We start from the raw sequence: 14,034 nt of genomic DNA, 5'->3' as shown, positions 1-14,034 counted from the left end.
ACCTCAAAGATTTGTTGATTGTGTTATAATTCTTAGGGCAAAAGGCACTCACCTTCCTTGAGGTTTGGCAAATGTGAGGTTTCAAAAATTCCATTGACCTCCCCTGAGGTTTGCCAAAAAGACACAAACCTCCCCTTATATTTCGCCAAACTACAAATTCTTTGAAGGGAGGTTTGTGTCTTTTAGCCAAACCTTAAGATAGGTCAGTGACATTTTTGAAACCTCGGGTGAGGTTTCTCGAATTTTTGAAACCTCGGGGGAGGTTAATGTTTCTTATCAAACCTCAAGGGAGGTCAATGTCTTTTGCACTAATTCTTATCAACCAAGAAAGCACTTAATTAAGAATAAATTGTAACTTCAAGAAATCAAGTTAGGGACAAAAATCTGTTTCAATTAAATATTAGTCATCACTTTGTCACAATATTTGAGAACAAATAGTAACCAAGATAGATAAGTATAATAACTATGAAATATGTAAAGAAAAATAACTTCTCAAATGCAACTGGTCAGCAAACTCTACCTTAACAACTAACAAAGGGTAGGTTGAGATGGTGGCTCCCAATTTTGCCAAGGCTCCTAATAAGAAAACCTGTCAAGAGAGTAGAGAATGAGTAAAATAGTGCACCAATTTATAATAAGGCAGTTGAATTAGATGCTAAGGCAAAAATAATTCCTAAAAGTAAATGTTACAAAATATAAATAGATGAGTCAAATAACCATTTTTGGTGTAAATATTTTTAGAAGAAGAAGAAGAAGATATATTAAATGACAAAAGGAATACAATCAATGAAGGACAAAATCTTCCAAGAAAAAAAAAACTGAAGAATGAACTGAAAAAAACAAGCACAAAACAAATTATAAAGAACCCTAAAAAACATTTTTTTTTTGGAGTAAATAAAAGGAAATTACCCGGGCAATTGATGAAGCTAGCATTTTTATTGAGAGGAGAAAACAAATGTAAAACTATTAAGGGAATAATCTTATGATTTGAGAAAATTTCCCCCCTTTTTTCCTTTTCAGTTCTTACTTATTGCAAATGAAGCATTTTTTATTACGTTGAAATACCTAATTTTTGGCTCCAATATCCATGCCTCAGGCGGATGGAAGATTTCTTACACGGAAATCATAAGGAATTTCTTATGCCTATGTTGCCAAACATTGGAAGTATTTTTATTTTATGTTATGTTTTGAAATAAAAAAAAATGAAGATATATTAGATAAAGGAGAAATTACAACCTAGACGAGGAGAGGCAATACTTTAGAAAAAAAAAAAAATTGAATTCACAATTTGAACACTCTATCTGTGGTCAAACATGATAGGATTCGAAAATTTTATGCCACCAACAACCTTTTTTTCTTCCAATTATGGTGTAAAACAAAAGATAAATAAATAAATAAATGATAAATTTTGGGAAACTTCCAACCATTTCATCTCCCTAAAATATATGGTGTACATGCACATTAAATAAGATTCAATGCTTAATAAAGGAAACAATTGGCTTTGCAACAAACTATACAATGTCCCGTCTAACTTAATCATCTAAAGGGAATGTTTTACCTCCAGTGCTGTCACATTTTTCAACCCCTGCTTATTTGTAGCACGTTTTGCCCTTAGATGCTTCAATGAGCTTTCATAAATCATAAATTGAATTGATGGATTGCACACCTGGCATGTAGTGAGCTCATGATAGTAGCAGTATCTCAACACTGCAATTCAGGTAATTCTATTATTAACAAAACTAACCATGATAAGAGTTGGAATGATGCCTTTCCAAAATCCATTAATTCCAGCTTCATTATAAACCTCATTTGCCTATTGATAATGCATAAATATACAACAAAATAAGAAGAGAAAATAAAAAAATATAAAAAGGTAAACTTTTAAATATTAGAAGCATCCTCACTATTTTCAAGGCCGAGATTCACATGGCACAATCCTAAGCATAATAGTCATAATATTTAGTAACCAACAGCATTTTAAAAATTGGTCCACCATAGCTGCATCAACCATCGGGTAACAACATTGGTGGTTTTCAAGACCATTACAGTATGGTCCCTGATTCACAACTATACCAGCCATCGCAGTCCATTATGGCACTGGAATGGGCATTATGAATTGTGACAGTGTGTTACAGGCCACTACACTAGCAAACTGGTTGTGAATGCTTTAAAATTGGCTTCCTCAGACCAGTTTTTTGCATTTTTTATTTTCACTATAACCACCACATCAAAGCTTGGAAACTCAATTTAAGTTGGTTTATTCCAATTTGATATATTTTTTTATTAAAATTTTAGGCTAATTTAATAGCTAACCTCAGAATAAATCGAGTTCTTTTCTATAGGAAAAGAAATATATTAAGAAAAAAAGAGATACAAACTAATCTAGGTCAAGAAATCCTCACCAAAAATTTTAAAAAAAAAATAACACTCGTAAAAGTCAAACATGTTTGTATCCAACACATATTAGACACTGACAGGCACCTGACACGTGCCTGATACATGTCTGTCATGTGTCAAAAATTAATTTCAAAGTTTTTTATTTTCGGACAGTTTTGGACACTCCAGGACACGTTGAGAACACTTCTGCAGAGGAAACGCTAGTTTCGTTTCCTTTGGTCCCTATATACAAAACCAGAAAAAAAACAAAAACAAAAACAAAAACTAAAAAAAACAAAACAAAACAAAATAAAGGAAGTCCTAGAACAAGATCCTCATCCTTGCCTGGACCTCCCAAGCTGCTTTGCCAAAGACATCCATTCCCCTCCTGGTTCAAAACCTGTTGCTTCGTTCCTTATTGGCTTCTGTTAAAGCCTCAAAGGCCAATGAATAGTTGAATCCTCATGGACTATGGCTCTTCCTGGTTTGTTCTTGATCATCGGAGAGAGAGAGAGAGAGAGAGAGCAGGTGGAGTGAAGTAGTAGAGGAAAACAGGGAGATATTATCTTTTTTGCATTATTGGCAATGGAGGGAAGAGGGAAGCAGCAGTAAAACATTTTTCTTTTTTTTTGGTCCATTTGTTTTATAAAACTTACAATATATGCATGTGCACAAATGATGCCTCTATTTCATTTTAAACCGTTCACCCTATTCTTTGACATAGGCCTCCAAATTGGGTTGAAATGATCCATCCAAATAGCCGCTTCTCATCCAACACCACTGAACTCCTAATCCCCTGATCTTCCCTCAACCAAAGTTTCATAGCCAGAGACTCAACTCCACCTACCCACACCCACGCGCCCCATGCGTTGGTGACCTGCAGGTGGGACTCTGCCTGCGTCATCTCCTAGTTCCAGTTTCACGAGAATTTGCTCCAGCCATGATAATTTGGATTATCTCCACAATATTTTGACCTGCAAGGAGAAATTTTGTTGTGGTCACTATTGCAAGCAAGCACGACAATTTTGGCATGGAGCCCTGAAATTTCTGCTGTCAGCATAAAAAACCAGGTTTTATTGCTGCATTTGTGAGTTTTGCTAGTGAATTTGTTTCATTTCTGCATGATACTCAAGCTTAAAGGTGACTTGAAGATCTTAAATAATTGAAAGCGAAGTTTGTGATTTGCTTCATATAATTGCATCATGGTTCCAGTGTTGAATCATCAGCAAAGGTAGAGTTGTTACTCAGCCGGATACAAAATATGGAAAATGCTTTGGAGATGATTACTGGTGCTTTGAATAGGCTAACAACCAAAGTTGCAGCCTTAGATAAAAGGCCCATGGAATTTCCTTCCAAACAAGATGGTGAAATAGCTGCTGTCCTTCATGCTTTTGAGTTGTGTGAAGGTCGAAATAATCATTTAAGGGAATTAAACTAGAAGCCTCAGATTTTAATGGTGATGCTCCTGATGAATTTGATGATTGAGCATATTCTTTGGAGTATTATTCCAATGGTATGACATGAATGAGGCTAGAAAGTTGTACTTTGCTGAATCAAAACTGAAGAGAACTACTTGAATTTGGTGGATTAAACAAAGGGAGATCTTTAGAAGAAGGGGATTTGGTGAGATTACAACGTGGGATGAGATAAAGCGAGCCATGCAAGAGCAATTTGCGCCTCCCAATTATCAACAGTGTGTTCCTTTCCAGCTCTTTGATTCGAAGCAAGAAGAAAAGACAGTGATGGAGTACACTACTAGATTCTATCATTTGGCTACTCGTGCCGATATAGAATGGAAAGAGGACATTATGATAGCTTTGTACAAAAAAGGTTGAAGCCAGCTATTGCCTCCAAACTTGCTGCATGTCATCTCATTACAGTTTGGGATGCTGCACAGGTTGCCACTCAGATCGAGGAGGACATGCAACGCAATCCTCCAAGAGCTACATCAGCCCTTTGGTTTGCAAAGAGTACTAGTGGAACTGTACGGGAGAAGACAGTTGAGCAATTGGGTAAAGGTGTTTAGACCAATACCTCTCGGAAGACTCTTGAGCACGCTGAAACAACTTCTAAGAGCCAACCATCACTCAAATGCTTTAAATGTCAAGGTAGTGGACATCAAACTGCACAATGTCCTAACCAATTCATGGCTGTTGCAGAAAAAGAAGAAGAATATGATGATGATACTCAAGTAGTTGAAGCTGAAACAAAAATTCCAAGTGACTTAAAAGATTATGGCAATTTGAAAACTTGTGTAGTACTTCGACATATGCTCTCTTCTCACAAGGTTAAAGAGACAAAGGATTGGAAGCGGACCAACATCTTTTAAACTCAAGTGATATGCCAAAAACAGCTTTGTACTTTGGTTATTGATCCTGGTAGTTGCACAAATGTAGTTGCTGATGAAGCTGTGAAGAAGTTAAATTGGGAAGTTGAGCCTCATCCCGAACCATACAAAATTGCTTGGGTGAATAATACCAACTTGAAGTTCCATGATCGCTGCCTACTTACCTTCAAGATTGGTTCCATTATGGAGACAGTGCACTGTAATATCCTTCCTCTCAAAATTTGTCATATCCTTTTGGGCCAACCATGGTTATTTGATAGAAAGGTGAAGCATGATGGATATGAGAATTCTTATTCCCTCCTCACTGACAACAAGAAGTATAAGCTGATGCCATCACGAATTCTTCCACTCACCAAGTTGAAGCGTACTGCTGGTTCCTTTCTCATGAAACGAGATGACTCTTTGGTACTTTCCTGAACTTGATGGAGTCGAGTTCTTTTCGAAAGGAGGGAATTGATGCAGGACAAGAAGCGGCTATTTGGATGGATCATTTCGACCCAATTAGGAGGCCCATGTCAAAGAATAGGGTGAATGGTTTATTGGATCCGAAACCCAAATGTGCTTAGCTAGTTTGTTGTTTAATGTGTGTGTAGTTTGCTTGTATTAGGATTATTTATGTTGGTCTTGTTTGTAGTAATTGTGTATTCTAGGGGTATGCTTGTAGTGCAATGTAGTCTTGGGGGTATGTGTGTAATTTCATGTGTTTAGAGGCTTTCCTATAGATAGTGTGTGAAGCCATGACGTAGGCAGTAGTTGATGAAATTGAATTGATTAAACATGAGTTCCCCCACCCCCCCGGGTATCTCCTCTCTCCTCCCTTTCCCTCCCTTCCTCTTCTATTTCTTCTAATCCCTCCCATGGCTGCAGAACCTTGATGCTGCCTCTGCATCACTTTCTCCCCCGCGATAGGCAATATCCAGTCCAGCGGCTCTTTTCCCAGACCAACATCCTCAAAAAGAGGAACTCTCTCCAACTCCTCCACTGGAGATGGAGGCACATATGATAAATCCCCAAGTAAATCTAATGACTCGGACAAATAACCCTGATTTACCCAAATTTAGTCCAATAACAAACCTTTATCACATGCAAACTCACCACCAACATTATTTTCATAGTTTCATCCTCCAACATACCTCCCTACTGCATTTTTCTCCTTACAATTAAAATCATTTCTTTCAAAACCCTTATCTCGTCATTAACATCCACCTGCCCCACCATCCAATGATGACAAATTGTACCATCCCTTCCCTCATTATTAATTCCCTCAATCTCCACTTTGATAGTTTGACCCTTCACAACATCATGATTAATCTGAGCATCATCCTCACAAACTGTCTTATCCTTTGTACCCTTACCCTCATCAAATTTAGTCAGAGGCTAATCATAGGCCACTCTCCCAACCTCCCACTTTTAAGACCCACTAGAATAAGAAGCGTCATCTTGATTCAGTGAACTACCTAATCCATTCCTGCCCATACCCACAGTTCCGTTAACTTGCAATGAAGATGAAACCGCCCCCTTCTCTGACTGCGATTCAACCTTTCTAGGAAGATTGAGATACCCTTTGTTTGGGAAGCTTGAAGAGCCACTGTATTGAGTCTGTCTTCCAGCCATTAGAACAAACTGATCCAGTGAATGGGCCTGGCTGTTTTGAGATGTAATAGGCTGCAAGAACTTCAGGCCTTTGTGCTCTGGTCTAGCTGAAGAAAGCCCATTATCTACACCAGTGCCTTTTTGAATATTAAGATGTGACCCAAATGCAGAGCAATATTTATAATGCCCAGCCCAAAGCCCAAACCATTTCCACTTAATTCACCAAGCCAAGGCCCAGCCCCTTCCTATCCATTTTCTTCACACCGCCATTTTCAGAAACCCTAGCTACCTCTGCACTGATTGCTGCCATGCAGATGATGTATGTCACAATCTGCATCGATTCCCACAACGATCATAAAATTGAATCCTTCCTACCGTCAAGACCTCGCTCCGTGAACAACTATTCCTCTGAACCCCCTCATCGACCTTGCCTTCACCAGAATCATTTGCCATTGCTTGAAATTCCTTAGTCACCACTCCAAATTCCTGAATAAACTCTCGTCACCCCTCTCTTTTAGCCCCATCAGAAAAAAATAAAATAAAAATAAATAAATAAAATTTAAAATTTTTAAATTTTAAAAATTAAAAAAAAAAAATTCCCTTCCATCCCAACCTTGTCTCCAAAAATTTCCAAATCTTCATTAAATGAATAGACAGTAAATATCTTACACTACCAACCCTGATGATTTGAAAACCTCTTTCCAATCTTCCAAAAACTGACGACACCCCCCCTAAACCATTTCACCAACAATGAAGACAACCAAATCCCTCAATTTGACTTGGTGTTATGCTCGAGCATGAATAGAAACTCACTCCTTTCCCTCTATCCAGTCTCAAATCAAAGGTTTTCCCTTCGATCTAGATTGATCTTCCGCATTATCCTTCCTTCATGCTTTACAATCATCAAAGCAATAAACACTGATGAACATAGAGAGAAGGGGAGAGGTCTCGTGAGACACCATTGAATCTAAAATAAAATTAAATAAACTTTTTCTATCAATAAAATAACATAAATTTTGTAAATTGTAAGTCCTATCAACTTTATCTTTTTAAATACTTTTCTTACACTTAATCTAGATATTAAAATATACTCTATTGCTATGCTATGCATATATGTGCTTTGTATAGAATATGTTTCATTATATTTATGATTTCTTAGTTTAAGTAGCATTTATAGCTAATAAAATAGTGAAAAGTAGCTAATATAGGCTTTTTCTCACCAACAATGAATGAAAAACCCAAGATAACATTGAATATTTGCAGTATATTTTCTATGTCAAATGAAAAAAAGGATTACTACAAATCATTTAAAACAATATAATGTAGGATTCTAGGATCAAAACATGTGAATCTCTATGTTTCTATCAAGTTTGCTGATGCAAAAGAATGAACTCATGGCAACTCTATAACATCTGCTTTGGCTACAACCATTGCCATTAGGCTGGCTGCCACCATTTTCTAAAATCATGGCAACCAAAGGAATGATGAGCATACCCATCATTGAACATCACAGATATTAAGCTCCCGGTACCGTCTTTAGGCTGCATTCCAAACCCAAACACCCAACCTCCCCAAACAAAAACCCCATTATGGGAGCTTCTACTTTTAAAAGGATAAAGTTGTTCAAGGAACGGAAACTTACCTTTTGAGCTTTCGAATAACAAACATAGAAATGGAGCTGTTTGAAGCTTTTACGAGTAAAAAGCTAACTTCTTTTCAATGAATTTTCAAATCCCATGTTCATCCTTAATGTTTCACAAATATTACAAACTTGCCCGTGTAGATATTTGTGCAAATTTATAGCACTATTCATTGTGATCATTTAAAACGTTTCAATAAAATCCACTTTAGTGAACACAAATATGACTTTCTCACAAAACTCTTTATTTAGAAGGAAGCAAAGATTTGGTGCGCCAAACTAGGTGACCTAGAGTAGATGTGCTGAAAAGAAGGCTTAAGAGGCAGTCCTCAATGACATCCTCATAAAACTTTGTTGGTGTTGATATTTTGATTAAAATGAATGACCTAACTTAAAGATAGGTCCCTTCCTCTATTTATAATACAAATCAAATACATTCTAATGACAATGATACCCTTACTAACTCGCTTGATAATAATAATACTAAAAGACACAAAACACCTCTAGCACTCCCCCTCAAGCTGAAGCATAAATGTCATATGTTCCTAGCTTGTTACAAATAAATTTAACACAAGCACCTCCCAAAGCTTTAAAAAATTAGCAAGTTGCATATCGAACTTCCCATAAGCAGTAGTAATGAGACAATATGAAGAGTAGCTTGATTATCACACATCAACTTCATAAGCTAAGAATGTGAAAAATCCTATTCTTCCAACATATTCTTCAACCAGACAAGTTCACAAGTAGTGTGAGTCACGTCCCTATATTATGATTCAGCACTTGACCTAGCCACCACAGTTTGTTTCTTACTCTTCCAAGAAACCAAATTACCACCAACCAAGATACAATACCCGGTCATGGATCTCCAATCGGAAGGTGATCCAACCCAATCTGCATCTATATATCCATGAATATAAGTGTGACCTAGATCACGATATAAAAGACCTCTCCTAGGTGTACCTTTGCAATACCTCAAGATGCGAATGACTATGTCCCAATGACTTGTCCTCTGTCTAGAATTTGACTCACAACACTTGTTGCAAAAGATATATCTGGCCAAGTGACTATGAGATAATTTAACTTTCAAACAAGTCTTTAGTATTTTTTCGAGATTAAGCAACAAATCACTCATATCCGGCATTAATTTGCTGTTAGAATCCATGGGTGTATCAACCAGTTTGGATCCCAACAATCTAGTTTCATCCAACAGATCAAGAACATACTTCCTCTGTGGTAAAATAGTTCCCACACAAGATCGAGATAATTCTATACCCAAGAAATATGTCAACGATCCCAAATATTAAGTTTGAAACTTAGTCTGTAGAAAAAATTTTGAGACTCTAAATACCTTTATCATCATCACCTACAATAACAATATCATCCACATAAACAACAAGAAAGGTCCTACCTGATGAAGTATGACAATAAAACAAAGAATGATCCACTACACACACCATCAAAGACCAAACTCAAATACTACAACACTGAAATGACCAACACTTTAGGTACATGCATTTGATAAAGTAAGGTGCGAATGATTTCAAGAATATGTCTATATTTCCTCTTTGCAACTCCATTTTGTTGAGTGTGGGCACATGATGATTGATGAACAATACCAACCTAAGTCATATAAGTAGCAAATTGTGAACTGAAATACTCTTTAGCATTAGCACTTCAAAGTATTCGAACTGGCAAACCAAATTGAGTCTATTTCAAAACAAAAGGCATAAAATATATGAAATAACTCAAAGCGATCTTTTATTAAATAGAGCCAAGTGATTTTTGAATAATCATCCACAAAGTAAACAAAGTACTGGAAACCCAACTTGGACACAACTCAACTAGGACCCCAAACATCCTAATGGACTAACATGAAAAGGCTTGCAGCCTGTTTATTGACTCAGGAAGCAAACGGAACACGATGGTGCTTTCCCAACTAACAAGACTCACAATCAAGACTAGACACAAAACTCAAATTAGGAACAAGAAAAGGCTTGCAGCCTGTTTAGTTGGGAACACGATGGTGCTTTCCCAACTAACAAGACTCACAATCAAGACTAGGCACAAAACTCAAATTACGAACAAGAGTTTTCAACTTGTCTAGTGAAGGATGACCAATAAGACAATGAATTTGGAGAGGTGTGGCAGCAGCAGCGCAGGCGGTAGAAGGAGATAGCGGCTCAAAGTGATGAAGTCCACCAGCTTCACACCCTCCGCCAATCGTCTTCCTTGTCTTCAAATCTTGAATAACCATAGAATCGAGAAGAATGTTACTAAAAAATTCATGGACTTAGTAATCTTGCTAACGGACATAAGATTGAAATGAAACTTGGGAATATACAAAACGAAACAAAGAGAAACAGAAAAAGTGGGATTAACAGTCCCAATTCCCTTGACTGCAGTGGTGGATCCATCAGCAAGAGTAATACAAGGTAAAAATTTGTAGGATCTTGACGAGTAGAGAAGAAATTAGGTATACATGTGATATGATTAGTGCTAGTGGAGTCTATGACCGAAGGACTAGGACGAAAAATACTGGATGACAAGCATACTATGGGATTACCTGTTTGGGCGAGAGATGCAATGGGGAGAGAAGCTTGTTGTGACGCTTGATACTGCTAGAACTTGGAATACTCTTCCTTTGACATGGATACAGTACGTTGCCCCCCCCTCGGCCCCAAAGGTGTGGAGTCAATGGTGGCTGCATTGGCTGCCCCCAAAGGTGCGAAGTTGGTGTCTACATTATCAACACGCGAAGGTCTACTGTGGAGATCCCAACACTGCTCAATAGTATGATTATTCAGTCCACAATGACTGCAATTGCGAGGAGTGCCTCTACTTCATCCATCTCTACCACCATTACCACCCGAACTACCTTGATAACTTTTGCAGTTATTTAGTAGAGCACTAGAATCACCTTGTGTAGCAGAGGCTGTCTTCTTAGAGCCAGATGCAAGAGCAGGAGAATGTGTACTAAAGGAAGCACGAAGGACATGAGAATAAACATCGACAAATGATGACAACTCGACTCTACTAAGTATCTAGGACCGGACTGCCTCAACATCGAGTCTCAAGCCTGCTAGATCCCGAAGGACTGCCATCTGCTCCCTCTGCTTCTGCATCTCACAAACGTTGGCAGTTATAGGTGGCAAGACATTAAGCTACTCATGAATACGCTTCATCTCTTCAAAATAATCTGCAATACTCCTATCTCCTTGTTGTAACTGAAAGTACTCCTAGGATAAATCATATATACATGTAATGTTACTACAGTTTAGAAGCTTGGCATAATCCCAAATCTCCTTGCACGTATCTACATGATATGTGCAATATGTGATTCCATCGGATTACACAAGAGGGAAACAATCAAGGCATCTTCTTGAATTCACACTTGTTTTCTCTTCTCATCAAAAGGATAAAAGTGGAGCAAGTGTTCAGATTTTCCTAATCCTGCTAAATAAACCCGAATGGCTTTAGACCATTGACCATAATTCTTTTATCCAACTTTTGAATCATTATCTATGGCAGCGATGTAGGAAACATATTTTTGGGATTCATAGACTCCATCCCAACACTCACAAACTTGCAGCCACAACAATGTCAAACAAGAAGAACAATCAAAACTAATCAAGACAATCACAAACTATGTAAAGTACCGACACAACCCCGGACAAGGTGAACACCTCACCTACTGACATAGCACTGCCACAGCCTCACAACTTAATTTACGAACACTGCCACTGCTCCAAGAAACTCACGAAGAAGCCTTTACAAACAACGAACAGAAATTAACAGATTACTGTGAGTGCATGGTCGAAAAAAGGTTGGATTTTTTAGCAAAAAAACATGCCCAATAGCTTGATAATATTGTCTGGAGAAGGAATCAGAGCATGGCAGAGAAAAATAAATAAATAAATAAAAAGGTGGCCAAAGACTCTCATCTGCTGGCATGTGGGGTTGGCACTGCTGGCAGTTGGCTGGCATGTGACAGCGCATGGGACCTTTTACGGCAATGGGGTTTCGTGGGGGTAGGCTTTGAAGGGTTTTGTTTTTAGCTATATGGTTGGTTTTGTGAAATAATGAATGGTGGAGGTGGATCTGAGAAGGGCAGTGATGGGAATGTGTTTTGCTGGCAACGGCTGAGTATAATAGGGTTTAGGTTGGATCACACTCTGATACCATGTTGAGATTTTGATTAATAAGAATGACCTAACTTGAAGATAGGTCTCTCCCTCTATTTATTATACAAATAATATACATTCTAATGACAATTACGCTTACTAACTCTCGCTAATTAACATACTAACACACTTACTAATAATACTAAAAGACATAAATAACCTCTAACAGTTGGGATAATAAAACTAAACTTTCAAGCCACCTGACTACATAAATCAGAGGAACTATGATGAGTGCAAAACTCAGTCAAAAACATAATTGATCAAACATCAATGAATACCTAGATTTTTTTTTTTATCAGTCAATACCAAGCAATTTATGTGATTCAAATATCATATTGTATGCTGAATATTTATTTCGATTAAAATATGCAAGAAATAACTTATTTTTTCAAGGTCAATATAAAGTTGTCAATAGTCACATACCATCTTATGCCATGCAGACATAAATCAATTTGCATGGAATTGTCAAGGTCAACAGTCAAGCAATATAACGAAAAGCATTTAGAAACAAGGACAGCATTTATTTCAGATTCAGAAAAAGAAAGGATCGCAAAAATAACCCATCAAGAACTGCTCAAACTCATAATAAATATAAAAAAATACACCACTTAGATGTTGTACAATAGAACAAAATAGAAAATACAAACCGCATGCAGCATTCCATATGGAGAAGGTTTTACAGTGTGAATTTCAGTCAATTTCTCTTGCAAAGAACTTGAATCTATCAAACCGCTTTCAAAAGCTTCTCTCAATGCAGCCTCCTTCGCCTCCATAATTTTCCTTTCTGCTTGAGTATGTGTCTAAAATTAAACGAAGAATGGAGTCCTCAAGTTAATTGAAATTCAACTAAAGATATGCTAATCCTATGTATGGAAGTATAAATATGAGATTTTACAAAGGCAGAGTGTGGGAAACAATATCCACAAACTGAACAAGGGTCAGATTATCCACCCAGTAAACAAGGGTAAAAAGCTAAGAAAAACACATTATTGGTAGACCATCTGTCAGCATTAGCAAATCACAATTAGTAAGCCATAATTCTAATTGTTTCCTTCAGTTATTATATAAGAGGGAAAAAAATAAGAAAAAAATTTATACATGTATACGTATATATGTATGTATTAAAGTTCAAACCAGAGAATCATTGAGAGCTCTTTAAGTTTCTCCTGAGAAGTATTGGACTAATGAAGAGCAATAGAGTACTGTAATAAACAATTCAAACATTTTTTTTTCTTGGGACCTCCACTTCATAGAACTCTTACTGATAAAGAGGTGGAGTTGTCTTCCATGTTGATGTTATTGGGGACTCGCTGTCCTTTCTTAGGGGTAGATAGACGCTCTTGGTCTTTAGACTCTTCAGGGGCTTATTCTTGCAAAACTTTTTGCAACAACTTGATTAATGCTAATGTTTCCTTTCCACTCCATAGAATTATTTGGAAGGCCAAAGTTCCCTCAGAGATCAAGGCTTTTGCTTGGTTAGTTGATCTTAATAGAGTTAACACCAACAGTTGGCTGAAGAGTACGAGACCTTCAAAGGCACGCACTTTCTCTTGATATATGTATTCTTTACCGTGATAGTTCTGAAACAGCATCTCATTTGTTTTTGCACTGCTTGTTTTCTTGGAATATATGGGATAAGCTTTTTGGTCTTTTGGGAGAAATTGGGTTCCTCTGGGATCAGTGGAGGATTTGTCGCCCACTTCTTTTGCGATGGAAGGATGCTTGGGCTTTGTGGATGTGTGCAGTTTTCGTGATCCAGTGGGGTGTATGGTTTGAACAAAATGCTCATATATTTATGGAAAAAAAAAGCTGAATGAATCTTTCTTATGGAAGAAGATACATTATTTGGCTTCACTCTGTGTGCTTATGATGGTTGTTTTAAAGGAGTGAAGTTTTCT

The 14,034-nt window shown here is 37.3% G+C and overlaps 1 protein-coding gene across 3 annotated transcripts in view; it reads right to left on the bottom strand.

Moving 5' to 3' along the window:
• The window catches only part of LOC131162307 (peroxisomal nicotinamide adenine dinucleotide carrier-like), a 29,786-nt gene that overhangs the window by 13,297 nt on the left and 2,455 nt on the right, over positions 1-14,034 (bottom strand). For 2 of the 3 annotated variants that reach the window (XM_058118637.1, XM_058118639.1), the window contains exons 6-9: positions 12,784-12,936; positions 1,745-1,813; positions 1,559-1,666; positions 521-589 (exon numbers count right to left, since the gene is read on the bottom strand). In XM_058118637.1, coding sequence (XP_057974620.1) covers positions 521-589; positions 1,559-1,666; positions 1,745-1,813; positions 12,784-12,936 — 399 coding nt within the window. The remainder of the gene's footprint in view (positions 1-520; positions 590-1,558; positions 1,667-1,744; positions 1,814-12,783; positions 12,937-14,034) is intronic. The other variant, XM_058118638.1, reaches the window with a different exon arrangement.

This window comes from Malania oleifera, chromosome 8, assembly GCF_029873635.1.
Source record: "Malania oleifera isolate guangnan ecotype guangnan chromosome 8, ASM2987363v1, whole genome shotgun sequence".
NCBI lineage: Eukaryota > Viridiplantae > Streptophyta > Magnoliopsida > Santalales > Ximeniaceae > Malania > Malania oleifera.
The sequence above is the reverse complement of the archived record's forward strand: the minus strand, read 5'-3'. Positions and strand labels throughout refer to the sequence as shown.